The 23,236-nt window shown below is 48.0% G+C and overlaps 1 protein-coding gene across 5 annotated transcripts in view; it reads left to right on the forward strand.

Annotated features, from left to right (window-relative positions):
* The window catches only part of FAM168A (family with sequence similarity 168 member A), a 127,199-nt gene that overhangs the window by 95,611 nt on the left and 8,352 nt on the right, over positions 1 to 23,236 (forward strand). For 3 of the 5 annotated variants that reach the window (XM_066207448.1, XM_066207466.1, XM_066207439.1), the window contains 2 exons: positions 15,484 to 15,564; positions 21,233 to 21,358. In XM_066207448.1, coding sequence (XP_066063545.1) covers positions 15,484 to 15,564; positions 21,233 to 21,358 — 207 coding nt within the window. The remainder of the gene's footprint in view (positions 1 to 15,483; positions 15,565 to 21,232; positions 21,359 to 23,236) is intronic. The other 2 variants (XM_066207475.1, XM_066207458.1) reach the window with 1 other exon arrangement.

Below are 23,236 nucleotides of genomic sequence, written 5' to 3' on the forward strand. Positions count from 1 at the left end.
GACTTAAAGCTCATCCAATTCCACCCCTGCCATGGGCAGGGACACCTTCCTCTATCCCAGGCTGCTCCAAGCCCCTTCCAACCTGGCCTTGGGCACTGCCAGGGATCCAGGGGCGGCCACAGTTGCTCTGGGCACCCTGTGCCAGGGCCCCACCACCCTCCCAGGGAACAATTCCTTCCCAATATCCCATCTAAACCCATCCTCGTTCAGTTTGAAGTCATTCCCTTTTGTCCTTTCACTCCATCCCCTCGTAGTGATTTATTTCCCTCCAGATTCTTCCCTTCACACAGATAGGAGGGGCTGGATGCTGCCGGATCCTTCACATTTTCACCCATTCGAAATTCAGCCGAATGGCCATGAGAAATAGCTGTATTTCAGCAAGAACAGCTTTGAATTGGGAACAAATTTAACCGTTGCCTTAACTACTACATTTCTCCTAAAAACACAGGAAGGTTTCTTTGCACCGTGTGGTCCCCACACACATTTTTTTTTCCCTCAGACAAACTGATGTTCCCCTTTCTGTGGGGATTTAACTCTCTTTGTCTTCAGCTTGTACACTTCCTTAACTATATTAATCTCGTGTTTCCATCAGAAGAGATTTTTGAAAGTCTTTAAGCGTATTTTGCACAGGTTGGAACACTCAGCGAGCTGCCAGCTCGCTCTTCTTACTCCTCAGGTTTGTAATTCCCCAAAGATAAAGCAGCATTAGGAACAGTCCCCAGTTTTCTCTGGAAAGTAATTTCTGATTTCCATATTAATCAAAAATAGCTTTACCTTCGTCCTGCCCTAATCCTAGGAACAACACAGGAGGAAGATTACATTCTGTAGATGTCAGGAAAGCAATTAAAATTTGCACAGAGGAATCGAAGGGGGTAGGAATCTCACCTCTTTATTTTGTGAGCTGAGCAGGGAAAGACCCTGACCTCAAACTGTTTGTTTCTTATTGGCTCCTTTTCTTTTGAAGTGCCTGCCAGAATCGTCTTTAATATTGCAAGATTAAAATACTGGGCTTTTAGTAGACTGAGAGGGTTATAGTGATGAGAAGAGACATTTAAGGAGGGTGAGGATTGGCTGTGAAGAGCCTGGAATTTGCAGTTGGAGAGGTGAGTGACTATTAATAGCTCTGTCTGCGGAGATGGATATTCCTTGATCCTCACAGAGCTGAGTGCGTGTCCCTGGGGAGCGCCTGCAGCTCCCAGGCCGGAATAAAGGGAGCCAGGAGAGGGTGGGCAGGTGAGGCAGTGCCTGCCATGCTGGGTGGCAAAGGTTCCGGTGTAGAAGTGTGGAAGTGCAGGAATTTGGGAGGTCTGGGAGTGGTCTGAGAAGCAAAATCTGTCAGGGTTGACATGAGGATCGGGAGAGGAACAGGGAGAAATGTGGCAGGGGTGGCTTTGGGGCTTTGAACGTGGTGACCTGTCACATGTCACCTGTTTGGGTTCAGCCAGGGTATGCTGTGGGTGAAGCAGGGGTGGGATGTTTGTCTTGGCTCTTTGGGATGGGATCCTACCAGAAACAGGTTCAGGTGTAGGGGAGAAGAGAAAGACACAACAGCGTGGGATGGGATGGGATGGGATGGGATGGGATGGGATGGGATGGGATAATGGAATGGAATGGAATGGAATGGAATGGAATGGAATGGAATGGAATGGAATGGAATGGAGTGGAAGTCTGTGGAAGCCCTGTGGAAGCTGTCTGTTTTGAAAGGGCAAAGGAACACAGAAGTAGATGCTGCTGGGGTGTGGACTCTGCATGTAGGATGGAATTCCAGGATCGTGCTGTTGCTCTTACCTTTGAGGAGAGGGGATTTTCCCAGAGCTGTTCTCCTAAACATCTTTTATTCTCCAGTTTTCCAGGTTCCTGCAGGGCGAACACTGAAGCTGCAGATATCAATTTAAACTGACTGAACCTTTGAACTGAACCCAGTCTGCAGCTGGACTGATTGTTGTAGATCCCTTCCAACTGAACAATTCCATCCTAATCTCTTCTATTCCTTCCATTCCATTCTTCCCTTCTAGTGAGCACATCTGAGTGTTCTCTGGAATGTGTGACATCATACCCACAATAATTCTCTTCCTGAGAGCCTCCTGCTGTTAAATAGACCCATTCTGGAAATTCCATTCCTCCTCTTGGCTGATAACCCTGGACCAGCCCAAGGCACTGTGATCAAACCCCTGTTTTGGATCCCAGAGGCCTTCTTTTGTATTTAGTGCAATAAATTTCTCCAGCAGCTCCACGTGACTGATGACAGTTCACTGAACTTTTTCTCCTGCTTTCCCCATGCGCTACAACTCAAGAGAATATGATCGTGGAATGACTTTAATTTCGATGGGATATTGGGAAAAAATTCCTCCCTCTGAGGGTGCCCAGAGAAGCTGTGGCTGCCCCTGGATCCCTGGCAGTGCCCAAGGCCAGGCTGGATGGGGCTTGGAGCCACCCTGGATAGTGGAAGGTGTCCCTGCCTTTGGCTGGTGGTTGAAATGAGATATTGTTTAGGGTCCCTTCCAACTCAAACCAGTCTGGAATTCTATACAAAATATTCTGCTATAAAACCGTGCTTCCTATTTTATGGCATTAAAAGCATTTTTAGTTGTGATTTACAGCCTGTGAGAGCCCTTCATAAAGCTATTTTAGATTAAAACTCTTGAGGTATTTGTGTGTTAGTTTATTTTTGATAGGGAGAAAAACCTGCTGCAAAGAGATGATTGTCTTCATGCATTTTTAAAACTTACTCAACCAGAGCTGTGACAGTGACAAACTGGCCTCAGGGTCATTTCTTCTCCTTGACATTTGCAAGTCAGATACATTTTCCAAGCTGTGGCTGCCCCTGGAAGTGTCCAAGGCCAGGTTGGACGGGGCTTGGAGCAGCCTGGGGTAGTTGTGGAAGGTGTCCCTGCCCACTCCAGGGGGTTGGAATTGCCTGAGCTTTAATGTCCCTTCCAACCCAAACCATCTGTGACTCTGTGATACTTTAAACTAATATACATTTTCTGAAATGCTTCCAACATAAATTTAGAGAATTCCAGGCTGCTAATAGAGTTCTCGTTAATTTGTTTTACTGGAAATTAAAAGCTAAAAGCGAGTCTTTCAATGCTTGCTGTATTTCTGAAGTTCTTTGCTGTTGGTCCTGTAGTTTTTGAAAAAGGATCGGGGCAGAAAGCCCAGTTCTTGAAGCTACTTGACTTCAGCTCAGTTTTGGATCTCAGGTCTCTTTTTACTTTATTTAAGGACAACAGCTTAGATTTGAGCCATGGGTGACCTGGGGAAGCAGGGGGTGAGTGCTACACGTTACCATTCCACGCAGGAAATGAAGCTGGTGTTCAGTCGTGGTTTCCCTCAATTTATTGTGGTGAGGAGATCCTGCCGGACAGACACTGGGATAAATTAACTGTAATGCATTGGTTTTGTCCTGGAAATCTGCAGAAGTTCATCAGCACTGCACAGGAGCACTGCCTGACCAGCTGCCCGGTGGGTATTTGACCAAAATAAGTCATTTTCTGCCGGCAAGGACACCCGAGTTGTCACCGTGCACCGAGGTGACATCAAACTGCATTCGACCCACTTGATGTTTGCCAGGTGTCCAGTTCCAGGACAATCCCAAGGTGCTCCAAGCCCCCTCCAACCTGGCCTTGGACACTTCCAGGGATCCAGGGGCAGCCACAGCTTCTCCAGGCAATGGATGCAAAGTGTGAATCCATAAAGAGCTTAGAGAAGAGGAATTGTTTCAGTGTTTTATAGAGCTGAGGATTTAGAGTAATTTAAACGCGTTCTTTACATAGAGCTTTTAAAATAACCCCACACAATAAAAGAGATGCTGTTTCTGCTTGCCCTGCTTGGAAGTAGACCAGGACTTTGTGGATGACGGGAGGTCTCCGACGTGCTGAGATGGAGTGGGAGGCACAAATCCAGGCAGAGGAGGATTTCAGGGGATCTAAAGGGAAAGCAGCACCACTGCCTACAGAAGCGCTGGTGAGGGACCGTGTGCTGCCAGTCGTGTTGTGCCAGGATAAATACTGACTTGGTTTATTTTACCTATTTTAGTTATTTTTAAATGTAGACACCACCTCGGCCGATCCTTTATTTACCAACTGTTCCTGTTAAGGTTTTTAGGCAGAAGACAAAAGCTGCCAGGAGTTTTGGCTCTGTAGAGAAAACAGGTTGCTCAGAGCAGCTGTGGCTGCCCCTGGATCCCTGGAAGTGTCCTAAGCCAGCTTGGACAGGGCTTGGAGCAAGTTGGGATAGTGGAAGGTGTCCCTGCCCGTGGCAAGGGGGGTAACTGGATGAGCTTTAATGTTCCTTTCCACCAACCATTCCATAATTCTCTCCATAATCCGTACCTCTGTGTATATATTGCTATTTTTCAGTTTCAAGTGCCTCAAATGATACTTTATGAAGGATATTTGATGCCATGAATTAATGGCAGTTTTACGCTGTTGGTTTTTTTGGCAGCAATTCTTGAATCCATCCGAGAGATTCCCCTGGATGCCACTTCCCTCTCCCGATCTACGCTCCTCACTTAAATCATCCCTCAGGTTCTGCTGGTGAAACTGAAGCCTGCTGGTATTCCGAATCCCAAACCATAATTAGTCACCTGCCCTTTTTAAAGCCGATTTTTCAACCCAGCAGCCCCCAGTACAGGAGGGGGCTGATGTCAAACCTCTGATTTTAATTTGCCCGACATCGTGCCTTTCACTCCTCTAGCTTCTGAGCTTTTCTCTTTCTCCCTCTCCCTTTTCCATCCCAGTCCATTACTCTGCTTTGCTATTCCTGGAGGGAGCTGCTGATCCTTTTTGCTGTTTCCCAGCCACGCTGGATGTGTTATTTTTAAGGCAGCCTCACTACCTGCAGCAGGATGACTCACTTCGGATTTGCCAGGTCCCCACGTTTCTGCCGAGAAGTCGGCTCCTGGATTGAATTCCTGAGAGGATTGTTGGGAGCACGGCACAGAATCCCCAAATCCTTGGAGGATGTTAAAGTCACAACTATTCCCTGAACACAACCAAACACTCTCTTCTAAAATGAGGGGGCAGAGAGTGCCCCAGGGACCTTTAATTCCCCCTGTCCCTGGAAGTCTCCAAGGGCAGGTTGGATGGAGCTTTGAGCAACCTGGCTTTTTAAATCCCTCCAGGGATGGGGACTCCACCACTTCCCTGGGCAGCCTGGACAATCCTTTCCATGAAGAAATTTTCCATCCTCCTCCCTCGCTCTCCATCTGCCATCCATCCTGAGAGTCACAGGGGTCTCCCAGTTATCCGTGTGAAATAATTGCCCTGCACTAATCTTGGGATTTTTTTTTTTTTACAAGCCTGCCTGCTTCCCTGTGTCAAAACCAAGCAAAAAGAGGAGCTGCCACAAATATATCACTTTTTACCTGCCTGAGCAGCCAGGAGGATGCATCTCAACCAGAAAATGTAATTTACTTAATTAGTAATTGCTTTGCTGAGTTGGACTGATGTAGAAATCCTCGTTTTAAAGCAAGCGACTGAAAACTGTGCTAAAACATCCCTGGTCTGTCCCCCGTCAGCTGTGGGGTTTATTATGTTTGGAGTTCCTTCTGGGCTTTTTCTAAAGAATAAAATATTTACAGGATGGAGGGAAGGGATTTCTATTTGCTTTTTTGTATTCTTTTTTTTTTTCTTCCCAGGCTTTCTGAAGAGATGCTCTACCAGAACACCTGGTGCAAAAATATAACTCTAATTCAAGTATTCCCAGAAATTAGTTGGGTTTGTGGGTTTGGTTTTGGGTTTTTTTAGGAGAGGGATTACAGGGCATGAGCATGGTTTATAACACTTCTTTAGGGGTTGAAAAATTCGGTTTATAAACCGGAAGTAGTAAATGCTGCATGTGATTCCAGTGATTCCATGATTTCAGTGCTGTTCTTCCTCCCTGAATTTTGGTCAGTTGGGCAGGAGCTGGTGGGGTTCTCAAGGGTCAGGTGTAACACTCAGGGAATCTCATCCCAGCTTTTGGCTGGAAAATTGATAGCAAAAACCTTGAGGTAAGGGATCTTTGTGGGATCACTGTATCCCTGCTGCCTTTCTGACAGAACCTTTGCACTTCCAAGCTGGTGAAATCAGATTTTATTTCCACCAGAGCCGTTTTTCAAACAGCGCGGTGGAGTTTTGCCAGTTCAAATATTAGGGCTTCTCAGCTTCCCCCAAGCGCACTTTGAATCCAATCTCCTGGCCCAAATAGATGTGAGAGACCCATTAAGCCTTTTAACACCCCAAACCTGCTTTTGTTAATATGCTCTGTGTGCTCCATCTGCTGCTGTGTTTGTCCATAGCCAATGGATTTGAGAGCGGTTCACTTCTCTGGTCTGAGGCCAAAATGTCCAAAATACCATATGGACATTTGAAAGTTAATGAGCATTAAAAAATTTCAATATCTAAGGGTGTTGTGATCCCCAAACCTGAGCCTTCATTGTGTTAGGCCTCTTCTTGCAACCCTAAATATTTTATCGTTTTGAATTTTTAGCTTTGCAAATGAGAATCGCTGCATTCGTAACATTTGAAACCAGCCCTTTGGGGCACTAATTTGATTTGCAACATTGTTTTGACTGTTCTGGAGCTGCCTATTACTAAAATGAGCTGAAATGGGAAATTTGGTGTCCCCAGAGACGTTGTTTAAGGGTATGAATCAAGGATGAAATCAGGAGGATGCTGCTAGTGCCAGAGGACAAAGTGGAGTGTAAAAGGCAAAGATGGGAGCCAGGACAATGTTTGTGCCAGCGAGACTTAATTAGTCATTGAATTGATGGATTGTTGATTAATTGATTAATTACCAGGCGGTTTCTGTTGTGTTAATTGTTGATCATGCTCAGGGCAGTGCTGGGCACCTTGGCTTTGGCCACACACCTGGAATACCATTTTTAAAGGCAGCTCCAAACCTGGCAAATTCAATTCAAGCATTTTTGAATAAGAAAAACTAAAAGCCAGGCCCTTTTTTTTTTTCAGTCCAAACCATTCCAGGATTCTATTTTGTACCCAGTTGTTGCAAACACCAACGTGGCAGAGAAAAGAAAGTACGACAGGCAGAAAACAGGGACAAATTCCCAGTTCCAGGATCTAGGAAGGCATCAGGAATGCAGACTGGAGCAGTTGCCTTTCCTTAGCTGGAAGCACAGAGGTGTTGCATGGACCACACTCTGTGACAGGGCAGGAATTACAGCTGGAACAAAAAACTGGGGCTCAAATAGATTCTCTTTTCAGCTCCTGGCTTGGGAGCAGAGCTGAAAGGGATGGATTGAAAATTAGCCAGATGAACAAGTGCATTTTGGACATCACAAAGGGCTGTTTTCTGAGCAGTTATTGTAAATATCTTGCTGTAACCTATAACCTGAAGGCATGGAGGGCATGAAGCCCTGCCTGCATTTCCAGTCCCAGCTCCTCCAGAAAGGGCCTTCACACCCCTCTGGAGCTGCCGTTAAAACTCCGCCAGAGCAGACCGGGAGCCTCCAGGTGAGGCTCTCCTCCCCCTCCACAAATTCAGGGAAATGGCAAATTCGTGACTGAAAAGCAAATGAAGACATTCCTGGGAGTGTCCAAGGCCGGGCTGGAAGGGGCTTGGAGCAGCCTGGGATAGTGGGAGGTGTCCCTGCCCATGGCAGGGGCTGGCACTGGATGAGCCTTAAGGTCCCTCCCAACCTAAACCATCCTGGGGTTCTAACACTGCGTGGTCTGTTTCAAGCTGAGTGCTCTTCTGCCATCTTAATTTATTTTCAACCTTTCCAGCTAAATATTTCCCTGGGGAACATTATTGGATAAGGTTGAGCCACGATTGAGGCTTCAAGAAAAACTGCAAAGGAGCTTCTTTATCTCAGGCTTCCATTTTCTGTGGAGCAACAAAGCCTTTTACTTTATCAGTAGGGGCCGGTCATATCCTGCTTTGGATTCTTCAGATACAGGACAAAGGAAATCATTGCGAGGAGAATCGATACTGCACAACTTAAACCTTTTTCCAGACCTTCTTTCCCACAGAGCCTTGTCTGAACACAGGAGAGGATATGGCACATGTCTGTGGCCCAGAAGTGATATTGATTGACGGTCTGACAAGTTCTGTCACTCTGGTTTATTTATAGCGTGTGCACTAAGCAATCAACAATCTCTCTAATATTTTTGGACAGTTGCTCCTGGTTTTCAGGATGAGTTTTGCTCATCCAAATGCATCCCGTAGCCAGACAGCTGCAGTAAGGCCTGGGAGGTTTGTCTTGGATGTGGGTGGGAAGTAAAACTGAGGTGGAATTGAAATGAGAATAGAACAATCTCTTTTGTCCGACACCTTGCATCTGTATTGAACCTTAAAAACAGGTCTGAAAGCAAGTTTAGTCTGAGCAACAGAAAATCAGGACAGTGTGTGTCCAAAACAGCGCTTCTGTCACTTTCTTAATATCTTTTTGGGCTCACAACTTCTCCTAATTCCTGGCATGATGAAGGAAACAGCTTCCAGCTGACGTATGGCATCGTGCAACCACAGAGTCCCACGGAGGAGCTCAGAGTTCTGTGCAAAATCATCCCTTTCCCAGCCAAATTCCCAGGCAGCCAGGATCCTGCAGCTCCTCCGGGCAGGCGGGACCCCCTTGTGTCAACACTGTGACCCTGAGGAATGGAGACAAACAGGCAGTGCCGCATGGCCGAGCTGTCCTGCCACGGACTGGAGGGTTTCTCTGCATCACCCCGCGCCAGAGGCCCCTCTGCCACTCCCAGCACTGCCAGCCGTGCTTCCTTAGGAGTCCGTGCAGTGTAAAGGAAATGGGCATCAAAAGAACGTATTTCCTGCCAGATTCCCGGGGGTTTTGGTGGGAGTTTTGGGTTGGTTTTTTCCTCCGTGAGGTTGCATGGCTGTGTTACGGGTGATGCCCGTGGAGCTCCCGTCCTTGGGCTCCAAGCCTTGTAAATGGAAAGTGTGGAACATTCCTTGAGGAGCATGTGCTTTCACACAAGTGGAATTCACCACCCCCCGGATCAAGCTGCGATCCTGGGGAGGGAGAGGAAGGAGACAGACGGAGGTACAGACATCTCATCAGCGAGGAACCTGCACTCTTCCTTCCTCGTCCTCTTCTCTGCAAGTCCAGAGCTGCCTCCCCCTGTGTAAAGTCTTCACAATCCTGGGAATGTGGAGTGAGGGCGTATGGAGAAGGAATTCCTCCCTGGGAGGGTGGGGAGGCTCTGGCACAGGGTGCCCAGAGAAGCTGTGGCTGCCCCTGGATCCCTGGAAGTGCCCAAGGCCAGGTTGGATGGAGCTTGGAGCAGCCCGGGATAGTGGAAGGTTGGTTTTGCATGGCTCTGGGTAATGAGCAGGAAATAGTCGCTGTTTATGTAAAGGGAGGGACCCTTCAGGGGAAGAAAGAATCGACTGTAAAAGGTCTCCAGGAGTGAGATTGTCAAATGTGAGAGCAAATCTTTTTTTAAAGCCGTTGCTGTGTCTGGTGCATCCACATTCATTTGACTGCTCCACTCTTGGGCTGATGAGGCTTGAAACAGTAATAAGGGGGTGGCATTTTTTTCATGGGAACAAATGCATTTATTATCCTCAGAGCCTTCAGAAATGCTGGATTCTCAACCATCCATTAACTTGCTCTTCAGAACAGTCCCACCCTTGCTTTCAGCTTTTCCTCTATTTTTACATCCATTTATAGCATGAGTGGGCTGGAAGAGCTTCATGGCAAGGCGGCGAGTGAGTGATGGGGTGGCTGTGGTTCTGTGGGATGATCAGTGGGAAATGAAACCTGCTCCAGCCCCTGGGCCCCTGCAGCAGCCAGGTGCATCTACCTGGCTGCTTGTCCAAGGAGAGGCATCGGGAGAGGCTTGGGTAGAACTTGCCGTGGACGTGTGTCCCATCACACAAATGGATCTGTGTGATGAGGGAGGAAAAGAAAGGCGAGCTGGCAGAGCAGGATTCACCCAGAGATGATTGAAACAGTTCCCGCTGAGCAGGGAAGGGCTGGCAGTGCCCCGTGTAAGAAGCTGCTCAGAGGTCTCCTCCCTAAATCCCGTGGGCTGAGGGATATTCCCTGGGGACAGCTCCCCAAAAGGCAGGAGGAGATGCGCGGGCTAAGCCTGGAGCTCTGCAGCTGTGTGAGGAGGCAGGCAGGCTGGGAAGATCCTCCTGGAATGAGATTGCCTCATGCCACGGGCGAGCAGGCTTTGATGGCACCCCTGCTGCGAGGCCTTTCGGAAAGGCTGGAGCTCTTCATCTCCGGAGGCCGGTTTCCGATGCAGGATGAGCTCCCAGATGTCCCTCTCAGCTCTTCTCCCCGTGTCCCCTCCCCATCACAGCGCCAGGCACATCCTTTCCGGTGTCACTGCTCCCAGCAATCAGCGTTCAAGGGCCTTTGCTGCAAGTCTGGCTGGTGGAGGCTGTGGTGGAGCCGTGCCAGGGAGCCTACACGGTGTCTGCTCTCTCATTTCTCACTTCTGGGGTAATTCCTCAAGTACCAAATCTGCACATTCATTTCCCAACATGAGATTTTCTGCGGGAATAAATTCCCCATCGCTCGACAGGGAACGGCTTTACAGCTGCCTGTAGTTGGAGGCATGAAGTTTCTCACGTTTTTGTCCTGAGAAGGTGCTTGTAAATCCTATTTTTGAAGAGTTTCTGAGGGCTGGGCAATAAAGACTGAGAGATGCTGGATGGGCTTAAAATAGAACATGAAAGTGTTTTGCTGGGGAAAATGCTTTGGCTCCATCTGGCTGACCCGAGGAGGTGATCATAAAGCAGAAATGTTCCTGGGGCTGCTGCAGCTTCAGAGCTGTCACTCAGCAGAAACAAAGGGGTGGACGGTGGTTAACGGGGTTTAGAGGGAGGATTGGTAAACCAGAATCACAGGATCAGGTCGGAAAAGCCCTCCAAGACCTCTGAGCCCAACCATTTCCCCAGAACCGCCAAAGCCAGCAGCGTGCCCGAGCGCCACATCCACGTGGCTTCAGGCAGGGGGACTCACCTCTGCCCGGGGTGATAATAAAAATATTTAAATACGTGAATAATAAAACTATTTACCCACCTCGGGGCAGTGAATGCCACGAGAGGGGCAGTTCTGTGTGGCTGCCTGGCTTTCCCTTCCAGGGAATGTTGGTGGTTAATGAGCTCTCGATTGCAGCAAGCGTGGAGCTGGAGTCCTCGGGAGTTCAAGGAGTTGAAGTGTGGTTTTACAGTGCTTTATCCTGCCCCCTTCGAGAAAGGACTTTATCATCTGTCCCTGTAAAAATCCTTGTGACGGGGCCGCTTTCAGGAGTCTGCTCTGCTCGAGACTCTCAAAGAAAAAGAACCAAGGAGAATATTTTGTCTTGTAAATTAATGTCAGCTGCTCGTAGCAATTCAGGCCTTGATCAGATAATGGTCAGTGAAACTGCTCTTGAAAAAGTGAAATGGCACAGTCTGGAGCTCGGTGTTGTAAGTGACAATTCCCAGCGGGTGGGAGGCTGAGACACGGACCGTAGCACGGCCCCTGCAGCCAAGGAGAAGCAAATTCTCTTTCAGGAATTGCAGGAGAACCTTCAGGGCCTTAGCACTTGTGTGTGGTCATTGTCTGGGCGTTATTTAGATGACTTTGATACAGAAACGTTTCAAACGCACGAAAAATGAAAGATGGCTTTTAAACACCTGCTTGATGCAGCCCCGTGTGCTTTTTTGCTTTGCGCAGTTCTTGTGTGGTAATTTTTAAAGCAGCTCAGTCAGTGCTTGCCAGAGCTGGAGCGCTGTGTGTTTTCCTTGGGGAGGAGGTTAAATGAGCCCTGCCTTTCTTACTCCTATTGATTGTGGAGATGATATTAAATTAAAATAAACCGCAAAACAACTTCGGATTTCTTCTGCGAGGAATCTAATAAATTTTGCTCAATATTTTTCATCTCATTTTCCTTCCTCCTGCACCACTGCCGAGCCTCAAGCCCAGCAGAGACAGAGTCCTGTCATGTGCAGATCCGTAGAAAGTAAAGGATGTTTTCTTTCCATTCCTGACATTTTCGTGTCAGGTGGGTTTGAGCCTCTTGCTGTTATTTTTCATTCAAGGTGACGAGGCGGGACAGAAGTGGCAGGAGGGGAGCAGTGTCAGCAGGAGGAATAGGAATCTACAGGAGGTCTCTTGGGTCTCCCAGGGGGAAAATCAGAGCAGGATGCCAGATGCTTTGGTGTTGTCACCTCTCCTGAGATCATTCCTGGTTGTTGGATCCAGACTTGGTTTCGTACCCAAGGGAATGTGAGACATTGGCACCATCATGGGGGACCACAGCTTTTGCTTCCGTGTAGGAGCTGATTTGGGATTATTTGAGGGATGAAGAAGAGCTAACAAACAAATCCTAAAGGCTCAAAACCAATAAGATATAAAAAAAATTATAGGATTGTGGGATAGTTTTGAGTCAGAAGGGACCTTTTAAAGGTCATCCACTTCCACCTCCTGCCACAGGCAGGGACACCTTCCGCTATCCAGGGTGCTCCAAACCCCATCCAGCGTGGCCTTGGACACTTCCAGGGATCCAGGGGCAGCCACAGCTTCTCTGGGCACCCTGTGCCAATGTTTTATCACCCTCATTGTAAGAAATGTCTTCCTCATATCTAATCTAAATCAACCCTCCTTCGGTTTGAAACCTTCCCCTTTGTCCGGTCACAACAGGCTCTGCTAAATAAAAAAATATCTCATGTATTTTTAAACCTGCTGGATTTTGAGTGCTGGGAATTTCCAGGCATGTTTCTTCTGGCACAAATTGCCCCAGATTCTGCTACTTCCTTATTTTTCACTATGTCCACAAAAAGGAGCCAACCACATTAATTTTCCTGTACCTTTCCCATCTCTGCTTTGCCTTAAAATAGAAAGGACAAGTTTTCTTGCTGGAGGTCAGCACTTATCAAAGTTTATGAGATCAGAGTGGAAGATAGTGCAGAGCGGGGCTTCTTTTTGCATCCGAAGCTATTAAAGCTTCCTTGATAGAAATCGGATTTATTTGAGCCGAAATGAATCCAAAGCCGGCCATAACTTACCTTCAGAAAAACAAAAGATGCCGCTGGAAGGAAGAGTCCTGCCAAGCAGAAAATAAACCCCCCAAAAAAGGAGAAAGACCAATTGAGTCCTCATCCCAGGAGGGTTTTAAAATAGGTGTGGATGTGGCACTTGGGGACATGGGTTAGTGGTGGCCTTGGCCGTGCTGGGGGGTGCAGTTGGACCTGATGGTCCTGAAGGTCTTTTCCAAGCGAAACAGTTCTGGGATTCTGTAAATTCACAGTTGCCTCCATCTGCCTGAAATAAATCCTCCAGTATTCGGCAGGATGGAAAATCTTACCCAAAGCCTCACTTTTCCTGTGGTCTGACTTATTTCAGGCTCTTTTTAAAATGTATGCCTCCAATGTTGCAAATTTTGGTCTGAATAAAGGAGGGTTTTTTCCCCTGAATTTGACAGTGGGTGACTGCTTGTGGCACTTTAGAGGGCGCAGGTGAAATTCCAGGCCTGGAATTAGGATGATCTTTGAGGCCCCTTCCAACCCCAACCGGTCTGGGATTTCACTGAACCGTGTGCCAAGAGGGTAAAAACCCCATGGAGAAACACAGGTGGGAGAATTTTAGGGAAAATACACTTGAAGAAGTGAGCTGGAGTTGGTTTAGCAGCCCTGGCCAGATTGTCAGGAAGAAATGAGAAGAGTGTGGAGCAATGAATGTCCTGGAAAAGACACGGTTATCTTCTAATGAACTGGAGGGAAGGGATATTTCTGATTGAAGATCCTCATCATTAATGCTCTGCTTGCAATCACTACATCTGCAAATAACTTTATAAGGAGCTTCTTGATTGCTGAAAGGCTTTCGATATTCCTGGGTACGATGACAACAGAATTCTGTGTAGCCTAAAAAAAAAATTTAAAAAAAAAAAAATCTGTTAAACTGCTGCTTATCCAACATTAACTACAGCAATTTTTAATTAACCTGATTTGGAAGCCAAATATATCACTGATGAAAATGAGAGGGTAGAACATCCAGTCATTTATTCCAGTACAGTGGTCATGATTGTTGAATTAGATTTATTCAAATGAACCTCAACATTTTGCCACGGAAGTCGGTGGTGCCAGGGAGGGGGGACTTTGCTGTGGCTCTTCTGGTGCTCAGAAGAGGAAAGTAGGGACCCACGCCTGCTTTTATTTAATGAAATAAAATATTTTAAAAGATGGGTGTAAATCCACTGCTAATTACCTCCTTCCAGCCTTTGCTGGCAGCCAACAGCCGGTATCAGTGGGGCTTGGCATGGGAACGCTCTCCAAGGGTCATTCCATTGGCTCTGCTCTGGGATGGTGGCCAAGGGGACACACAGATAAACCCAGTGGTGATGCACAGCAAAGCCAAATTGTCCGGCGGCAAAGCAGGATTAATGTGTCCCGTTCGCTCTGCCCGGGGGATTTACTCGGCAGCACCTAAGAAGGATGGAGTTATTGGGGTGTTACTCTTTTCAGTAGGGAAAACTTCCAGAAAATTGAAGGAAATTAAAAGCAAAATGGTGACCAGGGGCAGGACCCCAGGGAACAGCTGGAGCTGTGTCAGGGGAGGGTTAGGTTGGATTTAGGAAAAGGTTCTTCCCCCAGAGGGTGCTGGGCACTGCCCAGGCTCCCCAGGGAACGGGCACGGCCCCAGAGCTCCAGGAGAGTTTGGACAGCGCTGCCAGGGGTGCCCAGGGTGGAATTGTTGGTGTCTGTGCCGGGCCAGGAGCTGGGCTGGATGATCCCTGTGGATCCCTTCCAGCTCAGGAATTGTGTGATTCCGTGGGAAAGGAGCGGACCCAGGTGCGGCGGTTTTGTCTGTGGTCTCCACAGAGGACAGGAATTTCCAGTGAAGTGGGAGTTGGATGCTGGTCACCTGCATTGTGTGGGTGCACGCAGCTCTGGGGTGTGCCACGATTTCCAGCCCCCCCACTTCCATCACACAATTCCCCTGAACTCCCTGTGACCTCTCCCAGTGAGGCTGATGCGAACTGAAGATGCTCTGCAACCTCCCCCCATTAAACCCCGCCTGGCTCCAAAGGTTCCAAGCATGTTCCTTCCAGGTGGCCTGGCAGGTAATCAGGGCCCTCCTGGGAATGGCACTCGTGCAGCCATGGGTGAATACAAGGCTGGCATGTTTTCCTGCAGGAAGGAAACTCTGCCTAATGGAAGTGCTGAGCTCTCCAAAGCGCTGCCACGCAGCCCAGGAAAACCTTTCCGATACCACACTGCCGGTGGGGTTTCGTACCTGAATTCCACCTTCAGAGAGTGGAATTTTCCAGCAGTTTTCTCCAAAGCTCAGTGAGCACACCTGCATTCTGCGTTCTGATCCTTGTTTCCGACAGGAAAATAAAGGTGAAATCTTGATGATGTCACCTGGAAATCTGTGGAGCACATTCGGGGTCCATCCCATTCCCAGAGAATCCACCTGTGTTTTCCCTCGGCGGCCTCTGTGCTCACCCAGGTTGTGCCTTTCAGGGGTGCCATCCTTGCCCGATTGATCAAATCCTAATTCCTGTTTTTGTCTCCTTTCAGGTTATCCAACAGGCTATCCCACCGCCGCCCCAGCCTACAATCCCAACATGTATCCAACCAGCAGCCCCGGCTACGCCCCAGGTAAAAATCCTGAAAGAAGCCCGAGAACATTCCTTGCTCATCCATTTCCAAGCACACACGCACTGGAGATGAAAAATAACATCTCACCCTTTGATTCCGCTTTTGGTTGGTTGAGATGTTTATTCTGAGTGGTTTTGCCTCAGAAGAGCTGCAGGGTTTTAACACTTCCAAATGGAGCTGCCTTTTGAGCTCGACGTGCGGCGGGAAGAGCTGCTTGCATAAGGAGCACAAAGCTGGACTTTGTGCCAGTCTTGCTAAACCCTCTCTCCCTTTAATTGCCAAGTTTTCAGTCTCCCAGTTGTCATAAAATCAGTGGATCCCCAGGCTCAGGAACTTTCCAAGGCTGATGAAACAGGAATGAGGGGTTTGTTGCCAAAATCTTTCGGTTTTGTCTTCTCCACATCACAGTTTACACAAATTCCATAAAACCGTTTATTGTGGATGATTCTGGAAGGGATCTGTTGTGTTTTGTTTGGGTTTATGTGCTTTTAATAAGGTCTTTAGCTGCGTTTCTTCCCATTAAAGCCTTAACATGGAACATGAAACAATTTTTGTTCCCCTGGATTTGTGCTGGCCACCCTCAAATTCCCCTGAAGGATAAAACACTGGAGGAATTAAATGAAAACAACTCCACAGAATAGGAAAAAGCCCATAAATTTATTAGTAGCTTGTCCTGCCAGAGGCTGGCAATGTCCTCCCTGCTCAGCCAGGAGTGTAAATACTGCAGCATTCCAGCGTTTTGGCCTGGATATTATAAAATGTCACTTGTCCCCAGTTGTGCAGGCAGCGGCTCCTCCACTGCTTGGGGAGATGGCCAAGGGAACACCCAGGTGAGAGGAAACCCCAAATCCCTGCAGGACAGGGATTTTTTGGGAGGGTCTGTATTGCTTCTTGTACATCTTAGACACCATGCTTGTGAGGAGGGGGAGTTTCCATGAGAAAATACATTGAGACAACCCTCAGAAAGAAATGTCCAAGGCCAGGTTGGACGGGGCTTGGAACAACCTGGGGGGATAGTGGAAGGTGTCCCTGCCCACAGCTGGAAGTGGAATGACATGAGCTTTAAGGTCCCCTCCACCCTGAACAGTCAGGAAAAGCAGGAGAGAGCAAGGAAATACAGGGATAACCCTGAAAATGGGCTTCTCCCAGGCAGGCAGCAGCAGCAAAGCCTTGGCCCTCCCTTCTGGAGCCCCATCGTTCCAGCCTGTCCCCTCCACCCAGCAGAAGGGACACAGTGAGAGCTAAGCCTTCCATCTGTCCTGGTTTCTCCTCACTGCAAGCAGCCCTCGGAAGCTTCCTCACGATCGTTACATAGAGAATAATCCCCCCAAACCTTGTTAGTCAGCAGCTTTTCCAAGATATTGGTTGTTTCCTACCTTTGTCCCCATGGCTGTGGGTGTCCTCTCACAAAAAATGCTTCGATTCCTGCTCTGTTTTATCACTACAATCCTTTGCAGAAAGCAGCTCTGCAGATTCATTAAGGCTCGAGTTGCTGATTATTATTGTTTTTTTCCAAAGCTGGGCCAGTTATTGTCTGTTGCTTTAGATTTGCGTGATGTGGTCAATCTCCTTTGTGCCAGTCAGCCTTTTGTTCATTCCCAAAGCTCCCTTCTCAAGTGCAATCTTAATCTTTCCTGACTTGCTTTCCCTAAAAAAAAAAAAAATAGAAATCTTCTGATCATTTTTGTCCCCCCTCACCAGATCTTTTTGTTGCACAGCTGAATGCTGAAGCCAGAGAGCTGCCACAGCAATCTGACATTTCAAATTTCATTCCTCTGTTTCTCATCCTTAAAAAATGCTTTTAGTAATTTCCGTCTTGGAAATCTCCTGATGTCCAGAAAGCTGACAGGTTGTTTTGCATGGAGAACAAAAACCTTCCAATGGGTTACACAGCTGAGCACTAAACTAGGGAGGAAACTATGACGGTTAAAATTCAGAAATTAAAATCGGAGTGAAAACGCTGACACTTTTTTAGAGTTTCCCATAAATCTGGAGGCCAAGTTGGAGAGACCTGGTTTAGGTAAAGGTGTCCCTGCCCAGGGAACTGGAATTGTCCTTAAGGTCCCTTCCAACCCAAAGCATTCTTTTGTTCTGTTATAAACAATTTTTACAGCTCTTGAAATCAATACAATTTCACATCACAGCAGGATATTAAAGCATTTTAACCACTGTGGGAAGCAGGAGCAGGCTCTGCTGCTCAGGACCTCCCAGCACCACACTCAGTGGTCTCTTCTCAATGGAAAGCAGACTTCCAGGAGAAAAAAAAAAGGAGAGATTTTGAGAGCCAACTGATGGAAAAGGAAGTGCTGTAAAATCTCCCGGCAGTGGGGACATGTGACAGAGTGACAGCATCCTCAACTGTGTTAAATGGAATTGGGCTGAGCTAATTCTGTGGTTCAGTGGCTGAGTTAAAACCTTCATCAGTAGAGAGAGTGTTTCCTCAAATTGAAGGAGCTGCTGTCACACACAGGAGGCTGGAAAAAAACCTGGAGAGGAATGTGCTCCTGGTGTCCTTCAGACACACTGGGAATCAGCCTGCGGGTTAAAATCTTGGACTTCTGAAACAGCAGACAAACTCTAAATATCTTTTTAGGGGATTTTAGACATTGAGTCTGAAAAAGAAAGAGAGAGTGCATGTTCCCAGCAGAATGACTGCTCCTGAACCTCCCATCCATGGACAAGGTCCTGTTCCAAAGCTCCCAGGCTGGGAAGGAGGTGGTACCTGCTGGCAGAAATCCCTCCAGCTCACTAAAAAAACAGTCACAAACCAAGGGTTCATCTGATTCTCCATATGGAGATTAACCAGGGAAAGGTGCCCCTCTTGATCACCCTCAGCTTGATCACCCTCCCTGCTCCACCCTCAAGATGCTCCTGCTCACTCCCAGCTGTCTCTTGCCTCAAACCTCATGGATTTTGCTGGATTTCCTGCAAAGCCTTGGTGGGAGATCAACCCCGGAGGGAAGATAATTCCAGTTTTCAAATCCCACCCGTTTTTGTCCCTGATGTTCTCCAAACATTCCCTGGTGCTTCACTGGAAGTCAGCGGTGCTCATGCTCTTCTCTTGACCTCGTGGTTCCCAGAATCCTGGGATCCACGTGAGAAATTAAATGATGTAGTGACCTAAGCTTTGTAACAGCATCAGAAGGAAACAAGGAGAGGAACTGGGAGATGTCTGGAGTCCCCTTGGTCCAGTCCTCTAGTGAGAAAAGGGAAATGGTAACTGGATTTCTCCCTCTTGATTTCTCCCTCTCCCAGTGCCAGGTTTCTAGTGGATATTTCTGGTGTTTGAGCCCAAAAGGCATTAAATTATTCCCCAGATTATTCCAAAGAAACCCTACGAGCAAGGGCTTGAGTTGGACTGGATGATCCTTGTTGATCCCTCCCAACTCAGGATGTTCTGTGGTTCCATCAATTCCTTTCCATTCCATCTCAAGTTCCTGCCTTGTGTGATTTTCCTGCTGCACTTTCCCACAGTTTTTAGAGGGAGACACACAAGGCAAAACACCAGCATTGCAAACTCATGCTTGCAATGAGCCTGGTTTTTTTTTTTAGAACACTGTTGTTAAAAAAATCCCTTTTTAAGTATGCAAAACTAGGCATCTAAAATCACTCTGCCGCAGAGACACAATTAAAAAAAAATAAAATTACGTGTGTCTTCATTAAGCCTGGTGCATGTTCCCTCGCAGGCATTCTGTCTTCCTCGTGGTTGTTTTGTTTTAACTTCCTTCATTAAAGCCTCCCTTTTTATTTTCCTGAAAGTAGGACGCACACTTTGCTCGTGGAGGCTGGCTGAGGCTGGAGCTGTGTTTATTAATAATGCAGGGCAGAAGGTAATGGCTTTGCAGTGGTGCCCTTACAGAGCAGAACTAAAATCAGCCTCGGAAATCAGGGAGCTGTGTGGGAATGTCGTGGGACAGGATGGAAGCTCCTGGATCCCCCATTCCCGCTTCTGGATCCTGCCTGGAGGAAAGGCTGCTTTGCAGAAGGAAGTTGGAGCATCAGCAGTGCTCTGAGCCATCCTCTAGAGGTGCCCAGAGACTCTTTGGGGACACCAGTGGGTTCCCAAGGGGTATCTTGGGGTCTGGAGAGGTGAATATCCTGTGGTGCCTCAGGGTTTTCCAAGGATAAATGCTCCCATCGTTTTGAGGCACTCAGGCACGGGACTGCCTGGGGAATCGAGCTTATTGCAAACCTTGTTTAGGGCTGGAGGCTGTATCCATCACAAATGAGGTTGGCAGAGGGAGGCAAGATATCCACCAGCGGTTTGAAAGGATTCATAGTTTTGTATTTTCCACTTAAAATATGTCCTGAACGTTCCCACCTCCTCTAAAAGTCCTGTCAGGAAAACAGAGCAGTGCCAGTGCTGCAGACCCACAGCTCACGTTGCTTGCTCAGTTCCCACTGGTTGATTTGCCAGGGATTCAACTGATAATGATTAAAACCTCTTTATTTTATTTCTTTTTAGTGGAGAGGATAAGCCAAATTCAAAAGACTCTGGCTGGAGGCAGCCCTTAAATGATACTAGACAGTCATGGCTGGATTGTGACACCTGTGAATTCCTGCAAAGGACCAGGAGGTGTTAATGTTCCTGGAAACCTCCTTGATCCACCTTTTGTGTAGTTTTGAGTGATGGATTCTCCGAGGATCCGTGATTTAATAAAGAACATGCAGAGCCATGGCAATCTCCCAGCCATCTCCAACCCAAATTGCCTTGATTTTGTGGCAGGTTTAATGTGGGGAGGGAAAACCACAGAGGAAGCAGTCGTGTAACGTTGGAATGAATTGTCTCATCAGTCTTGGAGATTAAAACCTCTGTGAAATCCAGAGGCAAAAATGAATCCGAATCTGAATAAAAGCCTAAGTGAAGGAATGTTTCTGTCGCAGCGCTGGGAGTTGCTCTCCGGTGTGATGTTCCCGAGTGCAGCCTACCATGGAAAATAAAGCAAGGCAGCCTGGAAATCCTGAATAATTCCCAAACCTTTGGGAGAGGGCAGAGACTTGGAGCGGAAAATGATCAGTGGAGGAGAAATGGGGCTTGAATCTCTGACTTCCCACAAACCTCCTGGTTTTCTGTCGGAGGGGGAGGAGGGAGGAGCAGGTTTCCACATCTCCAGCAGTGGAGCAGCCTCCAGGTGGATCTCACACCCATGAGTGTCTCCCACAGGTGATGATGGCCAGTAAAGCAGCACTGCTGGGTGTCCTCTGTGCTCCCCGTTCCTGTCTGAGTCCGGGAGAGTCTCAGTGGGGTGTGGTGGACCAGCAGACCTGCAGCAGTGCTTCCCTGCACTCTCTGGGAAGTGGATTTCCATCCACTAGGATGTGTTGTGCTGCTGTGGCTGTGCCCAGTGCCAATTCCTCCTCTGCCTCCTCGATCCCTCGCTCCCAACTTCCGGCCCTGTGAGGCTCCAGATGTACAGCTGTACCTTCAGAGAGGGTTAATTCAGGGTCTGAGCAGATGTGGAGGGCGTGACACATCTTTGCTCAGCCTTGGGACTCCAGGAAGGTTTCCAAGCCCTGACCAAAGTGTGAAGCCCCTTCCGTGGGGCTCAGCACCTCAGGGGTAGGAACCTGGGGGGAAGAGATTAGCAAGGTGATTCCAGCGTGCCATAAGTGTGGGAAGTTGTCTCTCATTGCCCTGTGTGACACCTGTTCTCTGTCTCCACTCAAGCCACACTTCTGATGAAGCAGGCCTGGCCCCAGACCTCCTCGTCCTGTGCCACCGAGGGCACCTTCCACCTCCCGGTGGACACCGGCACCGAGAACAGAACCTACCAGGCTTCTTCTGCAGCATTCAGTAAATAAACCTTTCCTTCTGGGGTTTCACTGGGTTGCTTCGTGCCCGTTCGCCTCCCCTGCTGGGGCTTGGGTTTGTGGACAGGGTTGTTTGAGATCACAGAATCAAAGACTGGTTTGGGCCGGGAGGGACTTAAAGACCATCTTGTTCCAACCCCCATGGGCACCTTGCGCTAGACCAGGTTGCTCCAAGCCCCATCCAACCTGGCTTCGATGGATTAGAACCGTGAAGGATCATGAAAAGGAGAGCACTGTGCCTCCTGCTGTTCCTGCAGAGGAGGAATTCCAGTGGAGAAGGTGAAACCTCTCTTTTAGCTGAGTGTTTGATCCCCGGGAGCAACCTGGGGTTGTTCACAGGTGTTTATCTCCAAAGGGACGTTACTCCCTATCCCCTTCAAACTGAGAGAATTCCCAAATAAAGCCTGATTTTCAAGGAACGCTGTTGAAACTCCCACCTTGTAATGCAGGCTGGCTGAGCAGGAGCAGGAGCAGGGGGAGGAGATGCTGTTTAGGGATGCAGTCAAACAGGCTTTTCCAGTGCCGCCTTGTTATCTCATCCCTGAAGAGGATAAGTAGTGCCTCCAGGAGGGCTGATAAGGTCCCTGATAAACCCTGAGATGCTTTCCCTGGTATGTGGGGTGTCCTCTGGCCCCTGCCTGACTGTTCCCTGCTAAATCTGGGGCATGAGCGGTGTGGGGTCAGAGTGTTCCTCACCTTCCAGCTGCTCCAGAGTCCTTTTTCCTACTAAATTAAATCAATTACACAGCAAGGTGAGAGGAAGAATATTTTTTTTTTGTGAAAAGAGCTATTAAAAATAAATATTTTAAAAGCCTTTGGGAGACTTTCTTTTGGAAAAGGGATGTCCCTACAATTCCTTGGGGTAGGGGCTGTACACCGAGCACAGTCCAGCACTCGGAGCATCTCTGGGGCCTCCTCTGGACTGGCTCCAGCAGCTCCATGTCCTTCTGCTGCTGGCCCCAGGGCTGGGGCAGCTCTGCAGGTGGGGTGTCACCTGAGGGAAGCAGAGAGGCCGAATCTGGATGTGGACATCCAGTCAGTTCCCTGCCCGGCTGAGGAATCCTGCTTGTGCTGAGCCCTGGAAACAAGCGGCGGTGGCAACACAAAAATTCCCCACTGAGCTCTTTCCCCCGCCCCAAGCAGCCTTTTATAGAAAAACATTTCTTTGCAATCCAGGGCACTTGTGAGCTGCAGGATCAATAAGGCTGAGATTTCTCGAGTGACATGAGGGATTTAATCAGCAATTTTAATAGAAGCTGGAGCTTAAAGGCTCACTGATGCTGAACCACAAAGCGGCAGCAGCACGGGCCACGCCAGCCTAATCCTAATAAGGTGTTAGTCATAATTAGGTTTTAAAATTATCTGCCAGACAGAGAGGAGCCTCCATCATCTTGTGTCATTAAACCTTGATTTCACATTGTTTTACCTGCAGGTTGCTCTGTTTTTCCCCCCAGTTTATCAACACAGCAGATTACATCTGCCCGGGTTATTATGTTTAATACCTTTTTAACATAGGAGATAAATTGTCCGTAATTCATCAGTCAGGAAACCACTGCAAGTCTCGGTATTCAAAGTGGTGAATGAACGCACAAGCTTGTGCAGGTCCACACCTCTAGACACCCCTCAGAAATGAAGCGTGATGCTGAGAGCTGGCAGCCTCTGAGGTCTTTGGAAAAACAAGTTCAGAATAGAGAAAAAAAAAATCTATTAGATGGAAAAGTCGGAGGTTGGTTGGTCTGTGGGTGTCGTTGGCTTCCTGGAGGAGTCCTGATGGGAGGAGGCTCCACTTCTGCACTGATCAATATTTCAAACCTTCTCCACTTCTCATTCAAAGATGGTTGCTCTCCTGCTCGTGTGAGTG

The sequence above is a fragment of the Chamaea fasciata genome, unplaced genomic scaffold, assembly GCF_029207755.1.
Source record: "Chamaea fasciata isolate MVZ Bird 193981 ecotype frontalis unplaced genomic scaffold, bChaFas1.0.hap1 SCAF_2, whole genome shotgun sequence".
Taxonomy (NCBI): Eukaryota; Metazoa; Chordata; class Aves; order Passeriformes; family Sylviidae; genus Chamaea; species Chamaea fasciata.